The sequence below is a fragment of the Aspergillus brasiliensis genome, assembly GCF_001889945.1.
Source record: "Aspergillus brasiliensis CBS 101740 unplaced genomic scaffold ASPBRscaffold_1, whole genome shotgun sequence".
Classification (NCBI taxonomy): domain Eukaryota; kingdom Fungi; phylum Ascomycota; class Eurotiomycetes; order Eurotiales; family Aspergillaceae; genus Aspergillus; species Aspergillus brasiliensis.
The window spans coordinates 2,112,247-2,138,251 of record NW_027137442.1 but is presented as its reverse complement, the minus strand read 5'-3'; the positions used below and the strand labels follow the sequence as shown (position 1 = coordinate 2,138,251).

The 26,005-nt window shown below is 48.6% G+C and overlaps 11 protein-coding genes across 11 annotated transcripts; 5 read left to right on the top strand and 6 right to left on the bottom strand.

Annotated features, from left to right (window-relative positions):
* Positions 1-585: 585 nt before the first annotated feature.
* Positions 586-1,759, top strand: ASPBRDRAFT_25208 (uncharacterized protein; the record flags this gene model as incomplete). Its single annotated transcript, XM_067622149.1, has 4 exons — positions 586-609; positions 660-732; positions 786-1,283; positions 1,350-1,759. 4 exons carry the CDS (start codon positions 586-588, stop codon positions 1,757-1,759), a joined length of 1,005 nt encoding a protein of 334 aa, XP_067484798.1.
* A 28-nt stretch (positions 1,760-1,787) lies between these two features.
* ASPBRDRAFT_36759 (uncharacterized protein) lies at positions 1,788-2,828 on the bottom strand. Its single transcript, XM_067623575.1, has one exon. The coding sequence runs from the start codon at positions 2,774-2,776 to the stop codon at positions 1,844-1,846; it is 933 nt and encodes a 310-aa protein (XP_067484797.1). The 5' UTR covers positions 2,777-2,828; the 3' UTR covers positions 1,788-1,843.
* Positions 2,829-3,473: 645 nt separating this feature from the next.
* On the bottom strand, positions 3,474-4,215 carry ASPBRDRAFT_36758 (GFA family protein). Its single transcript, XM_067623574.1, has 3 exons — positions 4,083-4,215; positions 3,860-4,022; positions 3,474-3,801 (listed from the first exon to the last, which is right to left on the bottom strand). The coding sequence occupies exons 1-3, from the start codon at positions 4,146-4,148 to the stop codon at positions 3,605-3,607; spliced, it is 426 nt and encodes a 141-aa protein (XP_067484796.1). The 5' UTR covers positions 4,149-4,215; the 3' UTR covers positions 3,474-3,604.
* Positions 4,216-5,535: 1,320 nt separating this feature from the next.
* ASPBRDRAFT_240692 (uncharacterized protein) lies at positions 5,536-5,895 on the top strand. Its single transcript, XM_067622038.1, has one exon. It carries the CDS (start codon positions 5,596-5,598, stop codon positions 5,812-5,814), a length of 219 nt encoding a protein of 72 aa, XP_067484795.1. The 5' UTR covers positions 5,536-5,595; the 3' UTR covers positions 5,815-5,895.
* A 1,463-nt stretch (positions 5,896-7,358) lies between these two features.
* Positions 7,359-8,461, bottom strand: ASPBRDRAFT_25205 (Spg1/Tem1 GTP-binding protein; the record flags this gene model as incomplete). Its single annotated transcript, XM_067622148.1, has 4 exons — positions 7,359-7,457; positions 7,515-7,589; positions 7,640-7,932; positions 7,990-8,461. The coding sequence occupies 4 exons, from the start codon at positions 8,459-8,461 to the stop codon at positions 7,359-7,361; spliced, it is 939 nt and encodes a 312-aa protein (XP_067484794.1).
* A 734-nt stretch (positions 8,462-9,195) lies between these two features.
* Positions 9,196-11,115, top strand: ASPBRDRAFT_166478 (ribosome biosynthesis protein RRB1). Its single transcript, XM_067619587.1, has 3 exons — positions 9,196-9,489; positions 9,583-10,846; positions 10,905-11,115. Exons 1-3 carry the CDS (start codon positions 9,291-9,293, stop codon positions 10,927-10,929), a joined length of 1,488 nt encoding a protein of 495 aa, XP_067484793.1. The 5' UTR covers positions 9,196-9,290; the 3' UTR covers positions 10,930-11,115.
* Positions 11,116-11,969: 854 nt separating this feature from the next.
* On the bottom strand, positions 11,970-14,689 carry ASPBRDRAFT_240221 (uncharacterized protein). Its single transcript, XM_067622036.1, has 10 exons — positions 14,234-14,689; positions 14,153-14,180; positions 13,867-14,105; positions 13,666-13,813; positions 13,527-13,617; positions 13,391-13,448; positions 12,779-13,334; positions 12,642-12,730; positions 12,375-12,588; positions 11,970-12,320 (listed from the first exon to the last, which is right to left on the bottom strand). The coding sequence occupies exons 1-10, from the start codon at positions 14,266-14,268 to the stop codon at positions 12,000-12,002; spliced, it is 1,779 nt and encodes a 592-aa protein (XP_067484792.1). The 5' UTR covers positions 14,269-14,689; the 3' UTR covers positions 11,970-11,999.
* A 1,103-nt stretch (positions 14,690-15,792) lies between these two features.
* ASPBRDRAFT_112523 (uncharacterized protein) lies at positions 15,793-17,798 on the top strand (the record flags this gene model as incomplete). Its single annotated transcript, XM_067616660.1, has 6 exons — positions 15,793-15,973; positions 16,033-16,129; positions 16,197-16,381; positions 16,447-16,781; positions 17,024-17,317; positions 17,379-17,798. 6 exons carry the CDS (start codon positions 15,793-15,795, stop codon positions 17,796-17,798), a joined length of 1,512 nt encoding a protein of 503 aa, XP_067484791.1.
* Positions 17,799-17,834: 36 nt separating this feature from the next.
* On the bottom strand, positions 17,835-18,563 carry ASPBRDRAFT_240549 (uncharacterized protein). Its single transcript, XM_067622037.1, has 2 exons — positions 18,377-18,563; positions 17,835-18,324 (listed from the first exon to the last, which is right to left on the bottom strand). The coding sequence occupies exon 2, from the start codon at positions 18,292-18,294 to the stop codon at positions 17,872-17,874; it is 423 nt and encodes a 140-aa protein (XP_067484790.1). The 5' UTR covers positions 18,295-18,324; positions 18,377-18,563; the 3' UTR covers positions 17,835-17,871.
* On the bottom strand, positions 18,348-20,721 carry ASPBRDRAFT_25201 (uncharacterized protein; the record flags this gene model as incomplete). Its single annotated transcript, XM_067622147.1, has 2 exons — positions 18,348-18,725; positions 18,772-20,721. 2 exons carry the CDS (start codon positions 20,719-20,721, stop codon positions 18,348-18,350), a joined length of 2,328 nt encoding a protein of 775 aa, XP_067484789.1.
* A 1,998-nt stretch (positions 20,722-22,719) lies between these two features.
* On the top strand, positions 22,720-24,500 carry ASPBRDRAFT_50411 (glycoside hydrolase family 76 protein; the record flags this gene model as incomplete). The annotated part of the gene is made up of 3 exons (XM_067626535.1): positions 22,720-22,813; positions 22,888-23,627; positions 23,694-24,500. 3 exons carry the CDS (start codon positions 22,720-22,722, stop codon positions 24,498-24,500), a joined length of 1,641 nt encoding a protein of 546 aa, XP_067484788.1.
* Between the last annotated feature and the right edge of the window lie 1,505 nt (positions 24,501-26,005).

Genomic DNA, 26,005 nt, shown 5'->3' with positions numbered 1-26,005 from the left:
TATAAGTTGTTGGTTGTACAGTGCATTGTAAATGCCGGGCTCATTGTTTGTCTATGTTGGTTCTTTGTTTCGGCGGGGTGGTGTCGCAAATAACATTGGGTCTACTGTTCATCTCAGCTGTTAGAGACTTTGTTCGGACTGTTTCGAGGTCAAAGGATGTTGAAAGGCTCTTGTTGTTCTTATTGTTCAGACTGCTCAATGAAATGACCTTGCCTTGTTTGTGATGCTGTGGTATCTATATACAGCATCATGCATCTACTAAGGCAGGTGCGAATCTAGTACGCAAATGAACAATATACCTGTCGATTCTTGCAACTCTTCACAATAATGACTTTCATTATCTGCCTGCGTGCCCCATTGTGCCAGCAAAGCATGCCAGCTAAGTCTCACACCTTCAAGCCGTACAAACACATCAACAAACAATCACTCAATAAAGTCATCTACCCCTGGTAGTTTCTTTATTGCCATTGTTATACTAGATTACTATAACCGCATAGTCGACTATAAGCAGCTACACCTTCTCCAACCTCCTCTCCCTCTTGCGTACACATCAATTCTAGAATTAACAAATAGGTCATATTCACAATGGCAACGAAACTAAAGCAGCTCGTGAGTGAAGTCATCATCATTCACAAGAGGCAGTGACTCATCAAAGCCAGGATATCATCATCGAAAATCGTTACAAACTCATCAACTTCATCGCTTCGGGTACCTTTGGCGCTATCTATGAAGGTAACCCTCCCATACTCCGAACGATTCCTCTTACCGCATACTAACCCATCCAGCAATCGACCTCCAAACCAACGAGCGCCTTGCGCTCAAAATGGAACGCGCAAAGGACTCTGACAGCCTCACCAAAGAGTCGGAATTCTATGAAAAGCTCCAAGAGAGCAGACGCCCCGGCATGCTGAAACTTCACTTCAGTTGCCGAATCTGGAACGAGTATCGCGTCATGGGTCTCGAGCTTCTAGGCCCTAGTCTCTGGGACCTTAAAAAATACTGCGGCGGCAGATTCAGCCTGAAGACAGTTCTCTTGATAGTGGACCAAGTGATACCCCGATTAAAGGCGATACACGACAAGGGTATCATCCATCGCGATCTTAAGCCGGATAATCTCATTATGGGAAGGGGCCCTAGTGGAAATACCCTATATCTTGTGGACATGGGCGTCGCGCGGGAGAAGGTGCAGGCGCCTGACGATCCGATGGATTATGAGGGAGATAAAGCGCTTTCGCTCGTAGGTACCCAGGATTATGCACCTAGGGCTGCTCATCAGTTGCGCTGTGGGTTTTCCTCCCCTTAGTATCGGGTCTTGATGATAAAATCATAGAATGCTGACATTAGTGTAGGCCAGACGTATCGGGATGATATGGAGAGCTTGGGGTACCTACTTATTGAGTTTCTCAATGATAGGTTGCCCTGGACCTATATGACTACGACTATCGCCGGCCAAACGTCTGAAGAGCGGATGGCAAGAAGCAAAGAACGGATCACGCTTGATACACTGTGCGCAGGTCTTCCGAAAGCTTTCAAAAAGTACTTCGAACACGTGAACTCGCTGCGGTATAACCAGCGGCCGAACTACTATAAGCTGCAGTGTCTGTTTCGAAGCGAGTTTGTTCGACAGGGATTCCACCATGATTTTGTGTTTGACTGGACCGAACAGCGCTTTGGAGAGCCGGCGAAGAAGGCGGCTGAGGAGGCGGCTCAAAAAGCCGCTGAGGAAGAGTATGAATCCTTTTCGTCAAGTACCGAATGAGGAATACTGAGGCATCTATTCTTCAGCGCTACTGAAAAGTGAAATCAAATAAGAAACATATAGCACTATCGAACAATATAGCAATTACACCAAGTTAACCAACTTCTCCCCTACAAACTCCTCAAACCCCCTAACCCCCTCCACCAACCTCAACGTCTCCCTCACCTTTCCCTCCTCATCCCCCCCATAATACCCAACCTCATCATAAAACCTCAACATATCCACCACCTTCCGTCCCATCTGCCCCGGCATAAACCCGGCATAAACCTCCTCCTCCACCCTCACATACCTCACCTTCCTCCCCATCACCCGTCCCATAATCACCACCACCTCATCAAACGACCAAACCCCACTAGCAGCATAAACCACCCCAGTATCCCCCTTCAGAATCGGAACCACAAACTTCCCCATATCCCTACCCGCATCAACCAGCGGAATCTTCTTCCCCCCATCAACAACATTATACACCACTAGACCCCCATCTCCCTCCGGATCAGGAACGGGATCAGGAAGGGGTTTCATAAATGTCTCGAAATTCTGCATAAACATCCCGGGATAAAACACTGACACCTTAACAGAGGGGGATAACCCCCGCAGAGCTTCCTCTGCTGCGTACTTCGAGTCGTAGACGTCTACTTCTCTCCCGTGCGGATGGGTAGGTACAGCGCTGCTGAAGATGATGTGTTTGATGGTGCTGGGGCATGCAGAGATGACGTTTTGGACTTGGGTGAGTTCTTGGTGTTTGAGGTCTGGGACTGAGTAGTCTGTTTTGGTTATTAGGATTAGGGTGTGTGTGTTGGTTAGGGCTGAGGGTAGGGTGCTGGAGTTGTTGAGGTCGGCGGGGAGGACTTCGATGCCTAGTTCCGTGGTGAGGGACTGGGCGGCAGGTGAGGAAGGGTTGCGGGCTAGACCGCGCAGGGTGTATTCGGAGCGTAGGGTTGGGTGGTTGGTTATGGTGGTGATGATGGAGAGGCCTTGTTGGGTTGTGGCGGGGAGGATGGTGAGGAGTTTGGACATTGTGGTTGGTGGTGATTGTTTGTATTAAGTGAGGATTGAGTGGTTGATTGTTAAGTTTAAGAGGTGGTGGTGAAGCTGCAGATTTGATTATCTATTATATATTTGGAAATTAAGTCTACATCCTGTCGGAGATTATATAAACCCCGGCTGTGTTGAACTAAATCTGCAGGTTGCAGTCGTCAGGGGCGGATATAGACTACATTATAGCCGATCGGTGTCCGGGCTCTTAGGGCCGGCGGACTTAGCTGCTTAACTTCGAGACAGATATGATGAGAATGTGTTGCGATAATGTAAATGCTTATGTAGAACACCATATCTGTGATGATGCTGAGCTACTGCTACATCTCCAGATTTAGTATCAAATGACTACCCCTTGCATGCGGTGATAGAGCCCGATACACTCACTCGGTGATGATCTGTGCACGTGGCTGAGTGGTGAGGGTACCATTCCCCCGTGTAAACCACTTTCCAGACCCTGCTATGCAAGAAGCTATTGGCTACATAATATCACCTAGGTTTATCTACCAAGGTCCTTGATCTACGTGCATACGACCTACCAAGTCCCATGGGCATGACATCCTGTAAATAGCCAGATCCCGGCTCCACTTTCCGCCCGAAAGCTGCAAGCTTAAGGTTAATGGCATTAAGACACTTTAACTCGACCACAATTTTCATGGTTCTTCAATACTCATCTCAGTGGAGGATGTAAGAACATTTATTAGGAGAAAATAACCATCTATATAACTATCTAAAAAAAGTTTGACAAAAAACATCACCCATTCAGCCTGACTTCGTATGCTACAGTACCCCAGCATCCTATGATTTATCTCACAAAGGCGGAGGCATGCCCTCAAACTGCATAGCGCCATCAGAAGGATTAAGCCAGCAGATCCTTCTCACGGAGTAAACTTCATGTCCTGGCTTATACTTATTCACAATTTCATCATCGAAGATTCCAGCACGCACGATCATCGTTTCACCCGGACTTCCATCGGCGTTTAATTTGTGGCCGTAAAGTTGCGTACCTACAAACACAATGGGTCAATACTGATGAAAACTAATCAGGGATTGTGTGACACATACCGCAGTCCCCACAGAAGTGGTTCATAATATCGGCTCCGCTGTCGCATGTCTTCGGCAACTCTTTGGGATTTCCTGAGATTTTCACATCGTTGCTCTTGAACACGTAGTTGTAGGAATACAGAGCACTGGTAAGTTTGCGACAGTCGTGGCAGTGGCAGAGAGCCTATCCAGAGATTAGAAGATGATTAGCTTGAATGAATGTCAAGATGCAATAAACACTAACCACTATCAACGGCTCGCCACTAAACTCAATTTGGACGTTCCCGCAAAAGCAGCTGCCTGTCGTCATTCTCAAAGTATGGGCTGTTGGATTTTGTGATATGATATAGAAATATTCAGATACTGCTTTGTAGAAGTTATTCTGCACCTAATGTTATTGTGATGGAGTGGCTATTTATCAACTTTCAGTGCCAAGCTAGGGAAAGATTACAAATCTAAAAAGGAGTCCCAACATAAGCTGGTTGAGGTTGAAGCTCTCAACACCTGCCCGTTGAGTCATAAGAGACGACATTAACTATGTCTCAGATAAAGGCTAGTAATACAATGAAGATAATGTCAATGTGAGCCATACTGGCGAAGCTACTACATGTGGTTTCGCTCACATATCCTAGCGGACTAATATGCAGTATATCTTGGACAGTCTGTCGGTCTCAGAGATATACCAGTCAAGGCCTCGTACATTAGGAATGGTAAAGTACCCATAGCTCTGCTAGCTTCTCCTTAAGGGATTGAGCGAGGTATTGTGTAGCATCATATTGAAGTACTATATGGAAGCTGTTAAGACGCGCCAGGTGCCTTGTCTAACCATGGGTTCCACGATCGTTCTTCCAAGGGAAGCCAACCTATCTGGCCTGTAGTCTGGTTCCGTTCGTGGCAATTAGGCTGTTCAATACTGGATTTCAATACAACTTGGGATTGGATGACTGGCTTAGTAAGACACGCCCATATCGAGAGCGCACACCTGTCAATAGAATCCCTCGTCCTCGGAAGAGAATTCCATCACAAATTTTGTCTTAATCTTTGATATCATACACATGTCTAGACGAGTTAAGTTATATGTCACGTTCTTTTCTTCGCGCAGTTTGCCTTGGCGGGCACACTCCCGCGGCTTCCATTCCAGGACTTCAGCAAACCCCAACCTGTACTCATACATCTGGTAGATTTCTTTTTCACGAACCGCTTCGGTTACGTGAGCGCCACATCGAGTTTGATATCTATGCTCTTTTACGAGAAACTGAAAAGTTTGTCGGCAGTGACCATCACTAAATAGCAGAGGGAGCCTTCAATCGAGTCTTCCTCATATATGAATGTCGGGGTCGAGATTATTGCAAAAGACCGTATCGCTTTACCGGACCAAAGTACTATGCTACTGCTAGCGAAGCTGCTACCTTGTGCTATCTCCCATTCAAAAGGTATCCCCGTGCCCCGGCTATATGGGTATTCGCCTTCAGAGGATAACCCTGTCGGCGGGGAGTATATCCTACTGAAGAAAGCAGTAGGAATTGGCTTACAAACTAGATGGAATGGTTGAGCAAGCGTGATCGACATAAGCTTGCATCTAGTATTGTTGAAATTAAGGAGAAGTTCTTCAACATCCCTTCCGGCTCTATCGGGAGCCTTTACTTCGAAGCGGACATTGAGCAGGACCTTCAGACTGCTCTATATGCCCCTGGCGTGCCAAATAATGAAGAATCCAAGGTTATCTGTATTGGTCTAATAGTCCAACAGCAGATTACATGTTCTCGTATGGTATGGTGCGTCAAGGGCATGATCAAGTAGGTGGTATATCTGAAGAGGGGTGGATCAGTAATAAAAACTATGATGAGACTGTTCAGAGAGTTGCTGGGCTCAAGTCTGCACTAATAGCAAGTGCGGAGGGTGATAAGGAAGACGTTCGACTGTTGGAAAACTGGTGGCTGTTCAGAGATCGGGACGAGGTCATTAATCTCGTCTGACAATCAAGTTTGATATACGAAGTGCGAAATCTCCTGCTAAGCGCCTGCCTCATTGGAGGCCTAATCCCTATTTCATATGCCATTTTCATAATCCCGAATTTCACGCCGATCACAATTACCATGAGTGTTGGATGACCAGTTTCGATCTACCAGTAGTTTTATTGTATCTAAGGGAGAAGTTGCGCGGAGAGAGGCTGAAACAAATAAAACACCATTGATGGAGACGACTATATGATGAGCAACCTATGGATCGTTGTATTATAGTCTACTATCTCTCTGGGTATCGAGAAAACAAGTAGTAAATACAGTTGCTAGTACTAACTGGTAGATCTCATGCCTCATGCCAAATTGAAGAAGCAACAAAATAAGTGGAAGCCTTCCTTGTATATACATATCAAATCTCTGAATATCAGTTATTACTACTTGCTTACATAGATACTACTTCTACTGTCACTCATCTTTAACATAATAGCCACACTTCAAATCAGCCATGCATAGGGGACTCTGAGATGTGGAAAGGGTAGGTGCAGAAGTCAGGGACGGGGACCAACAACCACCCCTTACTCAGCTGGACATCGGGGAATGTCAGTCGTCGTAAATTACTTACTATAACTAATAGGTGTGATACACTGCTGCCACGGGGATCAGAGAAGCAGCAAATAATCTGCTAAATCAGCCCTTCCCTACTATATAGTAGTAGTAGTTATTTGTTGTGAGCAATGACTGTGAGCACATAAACGTCCCAGAACCATTGTACTATGCGTATATACTAGAAATGTCTATGTGGCTGGATCCAGTCTCTATTAATTCATCAGCAGCGATCCAGAAATCTCCAGATGCTCCTACCACTGCCCTGATATGATCATCACCCGCAAACCCAGACCAACGCTAAGTCCGACTGCGCAGCGATAAGTGGCCAGTAGTTCAGAATTAGCAATGCTGTAGACCATAAAATTCATTGAACGACTCGATGATCTTTATGCGCCTGCGTATGAAACACTGCAACTGTGCTGAGCGAAATGTCCTGCTGGATGAATATGTAATCTTACCGAGGCAAATAACACCTCGGGTCACATTAGAGCTATCTGAACATAGGAAACAATATCCACAGTGGCTGTAATGACACGGAGTAGAAAAAAAGAAGAAAAAGGAAATATATCAGGCCAATGTTGTAACCGAACACTCCTGCTCCATCGTCACAGGTCCGCCGATGTGACTTGTCAACCGGCGGCTGACGGGCTCAAAGAAGAGAAAATTAGAAACAATGTGGGGAATTTAACACAATGAAAGCGAAAGAAAATGGAAGAACAAAGAGAAGTGATCAACACGAAGGAAATCCTAGCGCATCCCAATGCTTATGAGGAAAAGACACAGACGGAAATAGACAAAGAAAGTAGCGTGGACACCAACAGACCAGTCGCTTCTGATCCCCAGGACTTGGCACCAGATCACCGTATCCTACAGCCCAAAGTAGGGAAAGTTCGATCATCAACATCACGTCGTCCCTTATACGTAATCGTTCATCCCACTCATATGGTCGTGACTCAGACGTTCTTATACAGTAGCAGGGGTTCGCCAACATTTTCGATCTCGGGAATTGTGCACTTGAGGTCAAAGGCCTTGGCCAGGACGATCTTGAAGATCTACGATGCCGTCAGAACTGGCAACAGGGGATTATTCTCTGCAGAACTTGGACATACCTTCTGCACGTTAATGCTGTGACTCGTACTGCTGAAAATCAAACTGGCCTTCATGGCCTTGGCAAACCGTTTCGCCTATAGGTGGTCAGTGCGCGCTAAGACACCTCACATGCATTCTCACTTACCTGAATCGAGATCTCCTCCTGGTCTTCGCGGGGAAAGTTGACGAAATGGTCATATTTGGTACCGATCAGGAAGGGAATGGCCGTCTTGTTGAACCCGCGCCCTTGTCGGTACCATTCTTTGATCGAGTTCAGGGTGCTTTTGCGCGTGAGATCGAACATGAACAAAATTGCGACAGCATCGTTGCACACGAGGGGAAGCATATTGACAAATTCACGTTGGCCACCAAGATCCCAAATCGAGAACGTTATTTCTGTATTCCTGATTGAGATGGTCTTCTCCATGAAGTTGACGCCTTGACATCGCGGTCAGCATTATTCATTCTTAGCCGCGCAAAGAATCCGCTGCATACCGAGAGTCTGGATATAATCCTCATCCCAACTACCCTCCACATATTTCACCATTAAACTGGTCTTTCCGATCTGGGCATCTCCAACCATCCCCACCTTGATCACCACGCTGTTCTTGGCCGCCTGCGACGGTTGCTTTTGGCTAAGATCATGCGTAGGCTGGGGCAGGCTGGTGGACATTTCGGAGCTAGGTCGGGATGACGATAAGGGCTGTGGCTGATGGGTCAGCGGGGAGAAGTTCTGTCGAGGTTGGTCGTTTTCATGGTGAAAATCGCGAGCCGGGGAGTTGAATTCGTGGGAGGAGTAGTGGGCGCGCGAGTCGCTACTGTAGCCATTTGTGTTTGTGGTGAACTCGTCTGGTCCCGCCAGTCCGAGGTTTGCGGGAGCGGGCGTATCGAGGCTCTGGGGCTGCTCCAGATGTGCTTGATCTGCGACATCCGAAGCGCCGGCCACGGGCAGTTGCGACGCATCCATATTCGGATGACAGAGATTGGGGTTCGGATGGAATCTTTGGGTGGGTTGTGGATTAGTCTCAGCTGTAAACACGGTCGAAGTCCGGTGGAGCGGGGATGCTGAGACCAACCGAATTTGAGGATTTGGGGATCACAGCACCGGTTTCCCGGAACCCATCCAACGGAACAAAATCAGACGATGACAAAGGGGAGGAGAGAATGATCTAGGCGATTATTGATTTGTCAGTTGTCATGTTTGGGATGCAAGCTTCTATAGCTTGAAACCGGATCTGGGGCAATGGGCGGGAAGGATGGGTTTGGGTAGCGGTGGTATGCACCTTTTGTTGCAGAAACCAAACAATGTGACAGGTGCACTAGTAGTCAAGGCACGCAGCCGTGTGGAATGACAGGGCGATAAGGAAACAACTTAGCGGGACCAAGCAGAGACCAGACAGGGAATGTGAGAAACGAAGGCGGTGCCAACCACGAAGCAGCAGCAGCAGCAGCAGAGCAGCAAAGCAGCAAAGCAGCACCACAAGAGGGAAAGAAGGACAGGGCCAGCTGAGGAGGAGGAGGGATGAGGAACAGCCCCTTTGGAGGAGAAGCAAAGCAAAGCAAAGCAAACACAGCCGCAGCTCTCCAAAAAGCGGGCGCCAGTCTCCGATCGCGCCTATTCCCCGATAGGCTTAGCGCCCTTGTCCCGTGAATTTCGGCCTGGCGAACAGAAAAAAAAAAGTTCCCCGAGTCTCGCTGCCAGGAAATTCAGTCGGTCTCCTGCTACTCAACCGGGTCTGTGGGCGACTCATATTCTATCTTAATTTCCCGACACCTACACGTCCAACCGGTTCATCATGTCGAAGAGAGCTGCTGATATCTCCGACGAGCAGAACGCCGCCCTCAAGGCTGGTGAGCGTCCCGTCGTCGATGCCCCTCCCGACGAGGTGGGGGAGTTCGAGGACGAGTACGAGGATGAGTTTGAGAGTGAGGACGAGGTTCTCGAGGCGGGTGTAGATGGTCGCCCCGATGCTGAACGGGAGGAAGAAGAGAAAGGTATGAATATGCGCCCAATGCGACGGGTTCTGGCAGTCGCATATTGCCATCCTTGAATGCGGCAGCCATACTGACCCCGGTTGGTTTCTTCAGATGCAATGGATCTCGACAAGCAGACGTTCATTCCCGGAAGGACAAAACTGGCGCCCGGAGAGGTCCTCTCTCCTGATCCGTCTACGTACGACATGCTGCACACTCTCAGCACCCCGTGGCCCTGTCTATCGTTCGATATCGTGCGCGACTCGTTGGGCGACAACCGCAAGACTTACCCCGCTACTGTCTACGCCGTAACAGGCACACAAGCAGAGGGCAGACGGGCAAAGGAGAACGAGCTAATGGTATTGAAGCTCAGCGGCATGAGCAAGATGGACAAGGAGGATGGCATGGATTCGGACAGCGACTCCGATTCGGACGATGACAGCGAGGCGATCCTCGAACACAAGAGCATTCCTCTCGGATCGACAACCAACCGCATTCGCGCCCACCAGACCCCCAACCAGTCTGGAGATTACTCCAAGCCCCCACAGACTCTTACCGCCACTATGCTCGAGAACTCCCAGGTCGTGATTCACGATGTCACCCCCCATCTCACCAGCTTCGATGTCCCCGGAACTATTCTCCCTCCCTCCGCCAACAAGCCCCTGTCTACTCTCCGCATGCACAAGTCCGAGGGATATGCCCTCGACTGGTCCCCGCTGCAGCCCCTCGGCAAGCTGTTGACCGGTGACAACGACGGATTGATCTACGTGACGACTCGCACTGAAGGCGGTGGCTGGGTCACCGACACTCGTCCGTTCACCGGCCACTTGTCTTCTGTCGAGGAACTTCAGTGGTCCCCCAATGAGAAGAACGTTTTCGCTTCTGCCAGCAGTGACGGCAGTGTCAAGGTGTGGGACGTTCGTTCGAAGTCGCGCAAGCCTGCTGTCGACGTGAAGGTGTCGAACACCGATGTCAACGTCATGAGCTGGTCGAACCAGACTTTCCACCTCCTTGCGACTGGTGCGGATGACGGACAGTGGGCCGTCTGGGATCTGAGACACTGGAAGCCGAATGCGGCTGCTCCTGGATCTCAGATCACAGCGTCCCCTGTGGCTTCCTTCGACTTCCACCGTGAGCCTGTGACGAGTATTGAGTGGCACCCGACTGACGACAGTGTCGTCGCTGTCGGTTCCGCCGACAACACGGTGACGTTGTGGGATCTGGCCGTGGAATTGGACGAGGAGGAGAACCGTGAGGCGGGAATGCAGGAAGTCCCACCGCAGCTACTGTTCGTGCACTACACCGAGTCCGTCAAGGAAATCCACTGGCAGGCCCAGATGCCCGGTACGATCATGGCTACAGGCGGTGCTGGATTTGGGTAAGTCATCTTCCATTCGTACTTTTATGGAAGATTCCAAAAGCTAACTATCAAACAGCGTGTTCAAGACAATCAGTGTGTAGACAAAGTACAACAAAAGTGCCATTTAAACGAATGCATATAGGTAGTTTGGTGCGTTTTGATGCGTTATACCACATGATCGGTTATGTTATTGCTTTATGATGAATTATATAGATTACAATGATGAAGCATGATGTCCATTTCAGAGATGTTCCTCTTGCAAATAATTGCCATTCCTTAGTCTCCAGCCGAATGACATCTTAATCTTGGTAACATGAGTTATACCCAGCCAATTGCTCCATGAGTAAGGTTGCGATTGAACCACTATGTGACCCAGTTTAGCCCCAGCTCAAATCTCCACTTTCCCTGTTTTATTGTAGAAATCGCTGAGCGGGATTACGCTAGGTATGTACTTAGCTCCACCTGGTACTCGTGCCCTACGAGCCTACGGAGTATAATGACCTGTCCAAGCTTTGAATATTGGTACATACAATCAATCCACATTCCTCATCCAACTGGCAAGCCCACCTGTCTCAAAGAGCTACCAGTCGTTCTTGTGATATCATAGCCAAGAATGACTGACTAGACCATGATATATTATGCTACAATGGCATGTGCATCACATCGAGCGATCCCTTCAGTGATATACCCCGACCATAATATTCGAGTCCACATTCCCTTTAGACCGCGAATAGCAAGGCAATAGTTGTGGTCATCATCAAAATCATCATTTGCATTACTCTGTTTGTGTTCTCAGCTCGCGTATACTGGATTGAGTAGTAAATGTACCAGTTGGTTGGCTTTAGTGTAGGCAACTGTAGTAGCTGGCTTAATCAGGTTGCTTGGTTTCTTGGTAACTGTGGCTAAAGATGCTCTTATACCATGCACTTAATGGCAACCATTCTAGATTTTTTTTTTTTTTTTGTTACAAAGTTGTCGGTGATGGATTCATAGTGTTGGGTACGACCGTAGGCTTTGGGCATGTGAACTCCGTGCAGTAATATATTTTACGATGGATCCGATTTACAGCAGACGGAAGTTCGTGAATATTATTTCCTCATCTCAACTATAAACATGACAATTGTTCAGAGTATACATACGACAAAAAGTGTGTGTCCAGAGCCAGAGCGTCCTATTCAGGTCTGTCGCTTGAAATAGTGTGCAACTCTTGACTGTTTGTCTCAACAGATGTGGAACCCTCCACCCCCTGAAGGACGTTCCTAGTTTCTTGTTGAAGGTTCTGATCCTCCCTGAATATACCCCTGACGTGCGGAAATATTTCAGCAATAACACTCTGCAGTCGCTCCAAGGTTGTGTTCTCCCAACGGTCGATTTTGCGAAACCACAGTCTGTCCAGGACTTTCCGCAGGACCACATCGTCGCTTGTCAGATCGACCCACCTATCTCGACTGAACGCTTTCGATGTTATGAATATGAGAAAGAGGACGATATGCTATTAATGCCTCATTAGAATGAGTACTAGTGCTTAGCTGTTGTACTGACTTACCGGCCCGTATGCCATGGCAACCTCAGCGACAGTTGCGTCCTCATTCCACCATGTCGCGCTGGAGAAAACAAAGATGGTGATACACCCAATCAGTCCTATCCAGGCCTGAAGTGGCTGAAGAATGAGCAGGCTTCCCCTAGGGATATAGTCCTTGTGTAGTCGGATGTATTCGAAACGTTCGTGATAGCGAAGTTGGGGTTCGCATTTCTTCAACCTGCCTCAGTGGTGAGTAGTTCTTCACTATTAGCAAATCGAGAAGACACGAACCAGTAATAGTAGCGAATGAAGGCGAGACAGATAGCTGCCCATACGATCATTATAGCGTTGCTGCACGAGATGGATATAACTTGGATTACCTGACTCTATTAGCACCTATGAAAAGTAAAAGTATCAAACCCACACACCTGCTGTACTGTAGAATTATTCGCCAGCTGAAGGAATGGCACCCAGCAGAATGCGAGAAGTGAAACTAGCAAGGATACAACCGGGACCTTGGTGCGCTCACTCAGAATTGCTAACTTCCTTTTGATCCAAACTTCCTTATGCTGGTGAAGTCCGGGGATGTGTTTGGCCATACCCCATAGTGTTCGGGAAGCAACATACAGTGAAGTGTTGGCGGCGGAAAGGACACTAAAGAATAAACAGCCGTTGAGGAACCCAGCCATCGATCGGTTGCCGGTATTCAGCGCGGCTATGATGATCATGCTACTTGACGAACCAGGCTTGGAGGTGGCCGAAAACGTACTGTTTGCAACTCCATCATGGAGCTGTGGTAGGGCGGAGTCATACCACTTCACATTGATTACCTCCCCCAAAGTGCACATGATGTACACCGCTACTGCTACGTATGCCGTCCAGCGGGACGGCCAACGAAGCGCATGGGCGTCGCGAGCTTCAAACGCAGTCATGGTATATACTTCGATGCCCTGGAAAGCATACGCCGTGAGCGGAATGGCATAGCTGGTAAAACTTTTAGCGTGCCGCATATACAGGTGAGGGAAAAGCGATAACCTGACCACTGGGCTTGGCCGTTAGTGCTATAGCCTTGTCCATGTTCGAAGCTGGGTTGAGACACTGTAACATGTAAGCTTTGCTGGAAATCCACTAATAGCAATGCGATAAGTATCATGCGATCTGGAAATTGTCACACACCATTGTTCGCAATTGTATAGAGATAAATTGAGATTGCCACAATCATCGCCAGCTTCAGGAAGCCCCCAATCGTTTCCACAACACCGTACCACTGAGAACCTATCAGCTACGTATCCGTCAATCCGACGACACAACTTACAAAGACTCCCGTCATGTTGAGAAGAAATAGGATGACGGGAACAAAAACGTAGCAGATCAGAACTCTCCATGGTGTTGGGAGGCCCCAATACTCTAAGAGAGTCGCAGCCATGGAAGTTTGACTGGCGAATGTTGCTGCATATGCGTACCTATTCTCCATGAGCGGCGGATGGTTGTTTCACTCCGAGTTGGGAACTATTACCAATAAGCCAGTCCGATAACCCAGCCGAAATCCTCATCGACGAATGCGCGAACATATTCAACGATCGAATTGTAAACCGGAAACTGCTGAGTCAACTCCGCAATACACTCATTGACCGCTAAGATCACTATGCTGATGATGAGGACCGCAACTATCAAACCCATGGGTCCTGCGATGGCGAGGGCCATTCCATTGTTGGTGAAAATGCCGCTCCCGATGACAACGCTGAGCGTGATAAACTGGGCCACATTAACAACGACCAAATCCACTAAGGCATCATGCATACAAAGATTTGAAAGCCAAAGAGCTCCTGCCTAGACCTTGTCAGCGCATTGTTAAAGATCCCGATTTACTGCGTACTGCATACTTAAGCTTTTCTGAAGTGTCCACTTGAGTCGTCATCGTGTTAGGCTATGGCACTGCCCACTCAGGGTCGTACACTCTGTGTGATAAAGTCGGACATGTAGTAAGAAAAAAAAAATTAGATACAAACAAAGGATCCAGCGAAGGATCCAGGTGGACTTTGTCAAGCCGGGCTTGCATTATGAGTTAAGACTTGTTGGTTGGAGCCTCCGCTGAAGTGTAGGGTGCGTCGCTCGTACAGGAGATATTATTACGAGGCAATCAGGAACAGGGATCCTACACGAACCGGAGGCTTGAAGGATTAGCCTAATCTCGACTTGGGCAAACTCCTCAAGAGCCTTGCATGGTGTATCCCAATGATTGATTGGCTGGTGATAAGAGCACACCCGCAGCCTCGCCGGACGCGCCAGCAACGGGCGGGGGAAGAAGGCTGCCCGTGACTGCTTTGCTCCGTCTATCAGTGCTACTGTGGCACACAGAGGAACCCAAGAGCCTCCTGGGCAATGCATGACACTCTGTACTGGTATCAGAATATGTGAGTGCTAGCAGTCGTACTCGGTTCAAAGTATATAACTGGCGCTCCGAGCTGGCTCATGGGAACGGCAATCAGAACATTGCGATCACAGTCAATTATCCCTCACCCATATGGCTTCTTCCAGCCTTCCATATCGGCACGAGCTTCCTCCAGACGTATCGTCCTACATCGAGATGGCCGAAGAAATAGAAGATTATGTGAAGGAACGTTATGACAACCAAGTGCAGACGGGGGTGGAAGTAGGTTTCACTGCCAACCATCAAGCCTGACATATAACGCGATAGACTGGCTGACGCCGATGGCGATTGAACCCACAGTTCCGCAAACACCGATGGGTGATTTGGGCTAGCATAAGATTTACCAAGGTAAGTCATGGCTGTGCATCCTCTAGGCCCGTGACTAGACGATGCGGGGACTAAACTTCTGGCGAACAGGAAGAACTAGAGTATGTGTCCTGGTGTCAATCCCTGACGCCCGGCTGACATGAACCGCCTCGCGCTGTAGGGAAATGGTAATAGAACTGAGATATCGCACAAGAGCGCAGCTGGCCGCAATAATATGAAGGAGGTCAGCTGTATGGAAAGAAAATTTGTGATAGCTGGCCCCGATGCATTAGATTGGGCGGCTGTAACAAGGTGGCAAGTCTGGGATACGCGATGAGGAGGCGAGGGTGTGCTCCAATTGACGGTGGGCGTGGCGCAGACAGGCTATGCCATTGCTTGCTAAAGTGTTAGTAGTAGCTAGTCAGATCTGTCTGTAGATGACCACCAATCAGTCTGGTGGAGGCGCTGTGCATACGTCTCACTAGTATTTAGTCTCATCCTTCAGCCTTGCTGAACGCTGGTTGGCAAAAAGCCTTACGCGAAGGATCAGAAGGCGCTGCGGTACTGAAGGCCGAGAGACACGAAAAAGAGCTGCTGGTTTTCGTTTAGTTTTCAGTATAAAGAGCAAAATCTATCGACTTTTCAAGCTAGTCAAAAGGGGGGAAGAAGTGGTGAGAAGAAGGGAACGGAAAGAAAGAAACCACGATGACGGTAGACGATGATGACCCCGTCCGGATATGGCGCCCTTACCTGCAGAAACTACCCGCTCACCACGATGCTTCTTTGATCAATCTTGTCAACCTCGAGAGCCAGCTTTTGAAACTAGATTCGCGGGTGTTGACAAGCAGCAATGAAGTTCGCGTCCAAGTGACGGATGTCTACGATGGTAGGTACCAATGAAGGCCATCTGTGGAAGCATACAAACTCATGCCCCTGTCTCGCAAGAACACCGTGCAACAAAACTTCACACCAACCTGAATTCACTCCAACATTTTCTCACTACAGAGCCGGCTATACCAAATGGATTGAATATAAGGGTCGTGTATGGCTCCTCTGTGCTTACCAATAGCCACGTATATGATAAAGTGCTAACATTGGGGGTCAAATAGGTCTATCTACTCTCTAGACTCGATCTTCCCTCTTAAGATTCCTCCGCCGTTGATGTCCCTTCTACTAGAGCGATATGCTGTCCATCCCTCCTTCATCCAAGTGTTGCTTTCTTTCGGGAGAAATGTTCATATTTCGGAAGCAGGGAACAGTCTTCTATATGTGGATGAGCGCGACAACGAGGCCTGTGAGTTGTGATTGTTACCCACATTTACACTATTGAAAATCAAACGGTAACATGAAGCGACGTAGATGTTTCATACCAGCTCAATTACGTGGAGGAGTCTCGACGTAAGCTGATACCTTGGTCATGGCGCCACACTGGAGTGTACCATCACCGTCGCCAACCACGTGAGGGCCAAAGAGGATATGATTTTTTCATCCTCCTTCATCCGAACGAGACTAGTGCCCTGGACAGAAGGATCCTGGATGGGCTTGGGATCGCTGAAGAGCCACGAACGCAGCCAGGCCTGAGCCAAGATAAAGCCAGGTACCATTCAAATTTGGTTCATTCGCTAGTCCTCTCCTCCTTCATCTGCAACTGGCGGTGGTATCTTCGATACCTTGGAGACCAGTTCGAAGAATATGTACGCTTTACTGTTCCCTATCCTTATTTTTCATCTGATCTTAACTCTGTGTTTCTCCTTCTGTCTCTCTCCCCCCTCTCTTTCTTCTTTTCTTTTCATTTCTTTTCTTTTCTTTTCTTTTCTTTTTTCTTTTCACAGCTGAAACGCAGGTTCCGACCATCCTCTCCCCCCCTCCTCCCCTTTAACACGATTCTAGATAATAGCAGGACGACCGTGACGCTAATAAAATTCCACTGAGTTAGAATAACAGAGCTCTGGTAGACTTACCTGATGAGTCTACTCCCAGAGAAAGCTATGACACAGTTTCAGACCTTCGCAATCTGAATGACTATGCACTGCGTGCACATATATGCTGTCGTGGCAACCTGGATCTAATTAGTGCCCTAAAGCCGGCTATTGCCTCTTCATCGGGTAAGACGGCATCAGACTCCACCGGACAAGCTCTTCGGGGGTGTGAAACACTCATTTTAGCACTTCAAGGCTATATAAAGAGTTGCGAAGAGCTAGTCCCAAGGATGAGGAACGCGATTGATCTGGTTGGCTTCCATACCCCCTCAGTTGTCGATCGAAAGACATATCATGCTAATGCAACAACAGGCCGGCTATACACTTTCGCTGCACAATCAACTTGAAACAGCGAGAGTCGACCTTGAACTGCGCGATTTGACCAGTCACCTTAAGCGTTTGCAGGAGGACAACTTAGATGATAGCGCCGCAGTGAAAGTGATCACATTCGTTTCGGCAATCTACTTACCAGGCTCTTTCATCGTGAGCCTATATGGAATGAATTTCTTCGTCTTCGACGAGGATTTACGCCAAATTGTCATTGCCAAGGACTTCTGGGTATTTCTCGCCACCTGGTTGCCGCTGACCCTGGTCACAGGGCTAATATATGTCTTGATTGTATGGTTCGACGCTTGGTGGAAAAGAAAGCCGTTCCGCTTTTTCCAGCGTCCGGGGAAGGACGACGTGAGTGAACCAGAGGCGCAGATCGGGAATGAGTTTGCAAAAGGATGAGCAGGAGTCTGAATCTGGTAGTTGGTGCTCTTTTTGGTGCTTTTTGAATGACCTGAATGGAAAATATGATGCCTCAACGACAATCATCACTAGGAGGTACATCAGCTATCCAGAAGCTGGTCTCGTTCCATAGCACCACTGTTACAACCCCCTGCTGCTCATAGGCCCGTACTTTGCTGGCTGGCTTGAAGCCCTTTGGAATTTCCAGAACCTCGCGGCCCTTGGTGATTGACGCATGCGTTTTATCTTCTCGGCGAATGATCTCATGACGGCGTAGACAGAATCGCGTCGTGAATAGATGACCGCTTTTGACTAACCCGAGCAGGTAATTATCACCAACCAAACAGCTGGCCATCATATTGAAAGTATCGAATGGCCGCTCGATGCTCTCTGGTTCAATGCCATTGGACTCAGTCCTCTGCTGGTCCAGGGTAATAGCAAGGTACCTATTGTGGTCACCTTCAAGAACACACCCACGACCAGAACTGTATGGCATCACTGAAGTATTACTGTAGAACCGATGCTGCTTAATATTCTGTTAGTGAGACATTATATGCGGGGAATAGCCGTAGCATGACCTACTAGAGAATAGTGAACAGCGAAATCTGGTTGATCGGCTCTCCCTTCGACTTTCCAGACGTACAGAGACTCTTGCTTTGGGTCCCTAGCCCATGCGAACAAGAAGTCACCCTTATCGTTGAATATAGCCTGCGTGAAGAATTGATCCGAGTTGGGTAAAGCCAATGTGGCCCGTGTGCGTTGCACATGTGGTACTGATAGGCGGGACCAGGATAGAAGTATTATTTCCTTGTCCTGTACTAGAGCAAACGTACCACGTGGGGAGACAGCAACCGACATAACTGAACCGGCGTCTATGTTCACAGGTAGGTTTCTTTCAAAGCCTGAATCGATATCCCCAACATGGAGCTTAGAAGCATTAGTAAAATCTTGTGAGCACTACAGAGAAACTTACCATCCTTTTCCTTTTTGCCTTACAGTGACCCCAGGCTGCAAGGTACTGTCCTTCAATGGCGACATCGGCATTTTCTAGTTCCCCAAATAGCGCTAGGGATCTGACTTCTTCGATAACTCTTCCCGGGAGATTCAAGCTGAGTATACCAACTTTGTCGTTCGACAGAACTGCGAGAGGGACGTTGCCTTGGCACATCGTCCGTGATAGATAGGTGACAATGCCATGTTTTCTGTCGTGCGGTATCAGCTTGGTCGGCAACATCGAGCGTGGCTCTTTGGGAGGTTCTTCGGATTCTGTCGAGCGAATGGACTGCTGACTCGAAGTTCGACTGAGTGACCAATTAGACGGCGGGCTGTGTGACTGCCATAACGAGGGATCAGATGAGGGCTCGAGAGACTGAGGGACAGGATCTCGAGGTAGATCGCATGATTTGTACACACTCGTAACGTACGCCACTAGCTTCTGTGCTTTGGGCCTGCACTCCTTGTCGATGATCAGGATGTCTTTGACTGTCTTCACCCAGTCACCTACGACTCTCTCTGGCGAAGTTTGAACATGGTCAAGCCATTGAACAACGGAACCTCGTACTTTGAAACCTGTCATTTGAGGCGTCAAGCTCTGACCAAAGCTTTCATCCCAATAATAGTCACTCGTCGCCCCTCTTTGCCGTTCCTCGGCTAATTGATGAACACCTTCGCGTCGTCCGATGGCCCAGGCAAGTACCTCAGTAAAAATGCATCCATAGGCCCAGATGTCAGCTCGACGACCTATCTTGTCAGTCGTGGCCGTCGACCCTATTCGGTTGATAGCCTCTGGCGGGCGATAGGTTCCTCTTCCCCGGTGAGGGTTCACTTCAATGGTCGGTTCTCGGTAACAGCCCCCCACGCTGAGTGCGCGGCTGGCATCAAGCTTCTGAGGTTCAAGCACGGAGATACCAAAGTCAGATATCGTCCATTTCCCCACGATAGAGCTATCATCATTCATGATTAAGATATTGTCCGGTTTGAGGTCTAGGTGCGCACACATGATATGCTCGCCATCAATCTGGATATTGTCATGCAGCCATTGAATAGCGCACGCCAGAGCCCAGCATTGATGCAACAATGGCTTGAATATAGCTCGATCACCTGTCCCCGGTATGCAAGGAAATTGGCTGCGAAGTTCATAACTCCCTGCGCCACCATAAAGGAATTGGTACAAATCCCCATGCTCAGCATAGGGGAAGAAAATATAGTAGCCATGTGGGTTATGTTCCACTGCCGTGTAATGTTGCAGAATGTGTCGCTGTGTTGTCAGACTCTCCTTCAGAATCGACAAATTTTTATGTTCCTTGATAAAAGCCTCTTTGAAGTTGAACTTCTTGCAGGCAACTTTGTATATGGAGTTGCTGGTAGATTGATTATCCATTCTCCAGTACCGTGGAGCTATAGTAACCAAATCCACTTCGCCAAACCCCCCAGTGCCCAGCCTCTCAGGGGGTTTCTCAAAAGGAAGTCGACTCTTCGAAGGTACACGCTGTAAGGGCGTTGTGCATGAGATCACTGTTGGGCAGAATTCGCATTGTGCACCATCGAATTGGCTGACTAGCTCTGATTGATTTGGGAGGAAACTTTCAATCTGTTCTCGCTCTAGCGGAAGGTCCCCATCGGTGATGCTCGAAGTAAGGAATAAACTCCGAAAGTATGCTAGACAGCGCGTGGCATCGATCGATACGAGAGTAGAAAGGATGGCAGTGAATTTGTCTTGTATACTGCTTACTTCCTCAGGGGTGAGGCTCTCGGTGTAGAGCACCTTGCGGATGCGGTCCCCTTTCTGCCAGATTTTGGACAGGTCATCCCGAGATACGAACCGGTTATGAAATGAGCGTCGTTGCTTGGTATGTTTCTCCAGGTCATCCTTGATGTCCTGGGAAACTGCCCAGAATTCGGAGCCCGGCTCAGGAGCACTCATTTGGGTTAAATTAAGAACTTGGACGACATAGAAATTACAGATTCTAGTGAGAGTGTGGTAAGTAAAGAAGGAAAAGAAGGTGGTGAGCAGGAAACGGAGCTGCGTCACTGAACTCAGTCATGTGCAGAAGGTACGGCCTGGTGACGGTGATAAGCAGCCTTCCTCTGCCGGAGATGCGATTGCTAATCCGAGGTTAACCGAGGTGAGAGTATGACTAAACTTTCCAGCCAGTGGTCTGTAACTAACTAACAAGTTGGTTAAGTTGTATACTGCATTGGACTGGACTACTTCAACTTAGCACAGTATGATAAGAAAACAGTCTACCTCATCGGAACAACTAGGATGGAACCAAGAGAAGGCATCGGTTGGTGTTCTGACTAGTTTCTATACAGACCATTCATGTTCGATAACAAGTTACCCCACACTATCTTTGCGATGGAGACCGGGCTAATCGGTGAACATGGTCCGTACACATCAGTATAGTAGATGCTAAACGTGTCGTATCCTAAACCAGCCCATTGAGGAATGTGATACAAAAGCGGTTGTAGCACTGTGAATAAGCAGTTATCCGCCAGTCAGTCAAGTTGTGAATTGGATGTTGCACCTGAGCCGGAGTCAGCTGCCCTCACCAGCTCCAGCCTTGCAAGATAAAGACCGCAGCCCAACGAAGAGCCTCGTTGCCCGAAGAGCGCAAGCGAGTCAGCCACTACGGTGGGCGGTGCAGCCTGTGGCTTATCCACAGCTTGAACATTACTACGGACTATTTACGACCTACATGAAGGTATAGATATAAACGATCCTTGCTTGTCACTGCATACCGGGGTGACCACTTACCTCTAAATAGTAATTTTCCATACAAAGCACAGAGCTCACCGGCCTTTGAGACGATAATGAAACGGCTAGGTTATGCCAAGATACTGCCGGAGAAGCATCCGACCAGCGTCGCCTTATCTCCGAGCGAGCAAGGAACCTCCGCCAGACAGCACAGTCGAGAGCTGATGGCAAAGGCACCTTGACAAGTTGACAGCGCAAACAGCGCATGCTTAGCGAGTGGGTGGACCAGCATGTCCCAGCTGAGTCGCGATCCCACCGAATCAGGTCCTGAAATTGCGCTGGTACTACTCCCTAGAAAGCAAGACGCTGGGCTGATCAGGGAGAGGGATGAGATGAATCGGCGATGGCCGGTGTCAAGGCTTGACCAGGTTCAGGCCTTAGCTTCATTTGGGTTCACCACTGGTGTTGCGTAGAACCCCGGCTTCGGGGCCGCGGTGGAGAAAGCCTAGCAGGGGTGGGAAATTACCACTCTTGTATAATCACCTCGCTAAGTGAACTAGTCCCGTGGGTGAGGCGGATGGTTCCTTATTCCCTCCCTCTCTACTTGAACTGAAACAGTACTGGAACATCTAATCTACCATATTCACCGGTTTCATGACATTGACCTGGCATTCCAGTTACTGGCTATTCACTATGAGGGTAATAGGGTGATGATGGAGTGTGCAACAGAGGCTATTGACTAACGAATGGCTCTGTCACTGAGTGTCGATTTCACACTGCTCGCACATCGCCGACTGGGTACTAAAGACTTAGTCTGAGCCGCTTCTTTGTCCACGATCCCTGTCCGATCCTCATCGGGCTAAACTAATCACTGGGGTATTTCCAGCCAACAGACGGGGTCGGCCATACAGAAGCCGTTGAAGCCGAGCCTACTAGAGGAGTAGATCCAAAAATATTGAGGGTCTTGGAGTCACAGAAATCGCTCTAGTGGACCGGCTAAATATCGTCGCATGCGGTGGTGTCTCATTACTACGCCCCGAGTTGCTCTAGCACGTCCCGCCAATCGAAGCTGATTTTCTTTTAAACTGTCCAGAGCAGGCATTGCTAATTTAGCAGACTATTTCCTTTGAGGCATAAATGCTCGGACTTCGCTCCTAGACCGGGTGTTGTCACTTGTCTTTTCCGTTCTCATTTGTGCCGCTGTGCATGTCGCTTTCGGGAGTCATGTTACGCCCAAAGTGGCTTCAGGCTTGGGCAAGTCTGCTTTTAGTGTTCACCGTCACAGCTTCGGCGTTGGATCTGGACATCAACAGTACACGTAAGGTTCCCCTCGACTGGATCACTGTGAACGGGTTCGAAGACCTGACTAACCCTCTTTTGTACAACATACAGAATCAATCAAAAATGCCGCAACAGTGACAGTTCAGAATACGCTTACCAACTCATCCCTCAGTGGTAATGTCAATCCGGTGTACGGTGATACCAATCAGTGGATATTCAACTCATCCACCGTGGAGGCGTGGCTCTACTCAACTCTGATTCCGTTTTGGAATCTCACTGGAAACGATACCTACAATGAGCTTATCAGCAAGCGCATGTATAGTATGGCGGGACTGGAACTGGGAAGTTCGTGGGCGGAATCCGACAACGATACCAACATGAACCATGGGGCTTGGGCACTGGGCGCTGTAACGGCGGCTGAGATGGACTTCCCAGCCGACTCCTCCAAGCAGCCTTGGATAATCTATGCAGGCCAGGCTCAGGGAACCATGAGAAGCACTTTCACATTTTCAACGGTGTGCGACGGTGGCCTCGAAATGGGCAATAATGCTCTAGAAGAGACGAATAAGTCGATGAAAGACGCACTAAGTAATGGAGAGTTCCTGCAGTTGTCTGCGCGACTAGCATATCTCACCACGGGTGACAACCAAACGTCTTATGCAGACGATGCAGTCAAGATTTGGAACTGGTGCGTGGATAACGATATGGTGGTGGAGTCTAACTGGACCGTCAATTTCCTGGTAACGAATACGACCGTGTCAGGAAACTGCACGGCGATGACGACCAACAACGGGGAATACACCTATACCTATGGGTTGTACATGAGCGCGGCGGCATACATGTATAATGTGGTAAGTTTTGAACGACTTCACAAGGCTGCGTGGGAAATCTATGACTAATCGTGAGTGCTCAAACAGACCGGCGCAGCTGTTTGGAAGAAAAGGGCAGAAGGGCTGTTAGATACCATCATGAGCCTGTTTGTTGAGGATGGTGTGATACAAGAACGTGGAATGTCTATGAACCCCGACGCAGGGTTCTCGAGTACGTCTATAGACGACGATAATGCGTACGCCTTGAAGGGCCTCCTAGCATCATGCCTTGCGGTGGTGACGCGCCTTATGCCCGAAACCGTGGACACAATTGAGCCCCTCCTCCGGAGCACTGCAGAGGCTGTCGCGAAGCAATGCAGCGGTATGAGCAACGGCACCGTCTGTGGTTCCGACTGGACTAAATCGGCGTATGATAAGGATCCCAATTTCTTCAGTTCGATGAGCGCTGTGAATGCGTTCACGGCGAATCTGTTAATGGCACGGAGCTCCAATAGCTCAAGCACCACTGGAACAACCAGCAATGGAACAAGCACGGACACGGGAAGTGGTGGAAGCTCAGGTGGGCTCTCTGGCGGAGACATTGCCGGAATCGTGGTCGGATCCGTTGCTGGCGCTGGCTTAATCGCTGCTGTAGCCTTGCTCATTCTCCGCAAGAAGAGGAAGCAAGCTGCAAGTGGAGCAGGAGTAACACCGGAGAAGAATCCGACTCCTGACTCTAAAGGCGATTACCAGGCCGCCGAGCTCGAGCCACGAGAAGTTGCGGAGCTTTCACAGGGCGCCGCCTCCTACAACTTCCCAGAGATGGACACCGACACTGCCATGGAGCAACCGCCCCAGGAACTGCCGCCCCAGGAGCTGAAAACGACGAAGACGATGCGTTATGAGCTGGCCTAGCTGAGATGCATATTTATGCGGACTAATGTACATAGAAGAGACTGCCTGGACTTCGGTTTGGCATTCTTCACGACCTAGCAAAACGGACTACATCTAATGAAGGAACAGTGTTATGTGATCATAGTCACAGCTAAACCCAAGGAGAAATGTTACAGTTGTTTTGGCTTTACACAGTGAATTACTCTAGATGCTATCCCGCAAGTTGTTCGTGATACGTATCTTCGACAGAATGTTCATGTAATATCTCCAGCCTAGTAGCCCAGGCATTGGCCCTGAGAGTCCCGTGCGAAGGGTGTCAAGAGAGCAAGCACATAATGAGCCCCAAGAAGGGACAGAGCCTCGCCTGAATAAGCAAGATATTTGAAGAGATATATGCCTGAAGATGAACTTCCTTGTGCAAACCAGTAGACTCAGCATAGATCTTAGTGCTAATGCAAAGTAGACAAGGGTTTGTAGTCCAGACAGTTATTTATACAGTGTCATTAGCAACTGCAGGTAGACTAGCTTTATCAAATGATCCATACTAACAGCCATACTTGACTGGCTGTTGCAGCTGTTGCTTCCTTGCATATGAGAAGAATCTAGATCTGATATTGGCAGATAACCTTAAGGTTCGTCTCGTTTGGTAACGGGGTTTCTACAGTAGCCAGTGTCATAGCACTACCTATAAAGACTGTTTGGCCGGATGTATGGTCTACATAGCAATTGTTGAAGATTGTCTTACGTGAGATCTTTGACTAATGATCTTTATGTTGCCTAATCTCGTGGATGGAACTGGCACTAAGTTCAATTTAGGTAAGATGTGTAATCCGAATTGTAGTTACTACATGGCGGAAGTCCCAAAGTGGATGCTCTCCGACCGAAACCAACTGCTCCCGATGCATGCACCATCGAATACACTCCGATCCCTCCCTCTTGAAGGATTATGGAAACATTTTCTATTCTATGTCCTCTGCGCAGTGCGTGAAATACTATCTACACTATTGTCCTTGCTTACAATAGCGCATTTCGAATGTCAGGTAGTCATGAGGATACCCCTCACGTTCTCCCCGCCCGGGGATGCTATTTACCCCACAAACCAGTCAAGCGAAATGCGGAGGGCGATTGAAGATATCTGCACACACTGCCTTTGCATACGCACGAACCACACTAGTCAATGCCGAATTCTTCATCCGATGCTATAGCGTCTGCCTCTGACCAATGTCCCCTCCGCATTATCTTTGGAGCCTATAACTATACCTCCTTTGGGGTTATCACGCTTGTTTCAGCGATATTGGAAGGAAGGATTTATAGATTGCTGATCTGTGTATGGTTATAATTGCTCCGTTGTTGAGTGTCCTTGTCCCTTTCAGGTCATCTGGACCTTTCTGCGGAGCCCGTGAAGCTGCGGGTGGAGGCGTATGATTGCCGTTATTATGTCCCGAAGGATGATCATCCTCTCGAACACAGTTGAGATTGTTAATGATGCAAGTGGTGGATGACGCCTTTCTCCTATAAATTGTCCC

Coding starts and splice junctions, on each gene's coding strand:
- ASPBRDRAFT_36759 (XM_067623575.1), bottom strand. CDS start 2,776: ATGTCCAAACTCCTCACCATCCTCCCCGCCACAACCCAACAAGGCCTC.
- ASPBRDRAFT_36758 (XM_067623574.1), bottom strand. CDS start 4,148: ATGACGACAGGCAGCTGCTTTTGCGGGAACGTCCAAATTGAGTTTAGT. Junction 4,023..4,082: donor GTGGCGAGCCGTTGATAGTG/GTTAGTGTTTAT, acceptor ATCTCTGGATAG/GCTCTCTGCCACTGCCACGA. Junction 3,802..3,859: donor CCACTTCTGTGGGGACTGCG/GTATGTGTCACA, acceptor TTGTGTTTGTAG/GTACGCAACTTTACGGCCAC.
- ASPBRDRAFT_240692 (XM_067622038.1), top strand. CDS start 5,596: ATGTTCTCGTATGGTATGGTGCGTCAAGGGCATGATCAAGTAGGTGGT.
- ASPBRDRAFT_166478 (XM_067619587.1), top strand. CDS start 9,291: ATGTCGAAGAGAGCTGCTGATATCTCCGACGAGCAGAACGCCGCCCTC. Junction 9,490..9,582: donor ACGGGAGGAAGAAGAGAAAG/GTATGAATATGC, acceptor TGGTTTCTTCAG/ATGCAATGGATCTCGACAAG. Junction 10,847..10,904: donor ACAGGCGGTGCTGGATTTGG/GTAAGTCATCTT, acceptor ACTATCAAACAG/CGTGTTCAAGACAATCAGTG.
- ASPBRDRAFT_240221 (XM_067622036.1), bottom strand. CDS start 14,268: ATGACGACTCAAGTGGACACTTCAGAAAAGCTTAA. Junction 14,181..14,233: donor GACACTTCAGAAAAGCTTAA/GTATGCAGTACG, acceptor GACAAGGTCTAG/GCAGGAGCTCTTTGGCTTTC. Junction 13,449..13,526: donor CTATACAATTGCGAACAATG/GTGTGTGACAAT, acceptor TACATGTTACAG/TGTCTCAACCCAGCTTCGAA.
- ASPBRDRAFT_240549 (XM_067622037.1), bottom strand. CDS start 18,294: ATGCCATACAGTTCTGGTCGTGGGTGTGTTCTTGAAGGTGACCACAAT.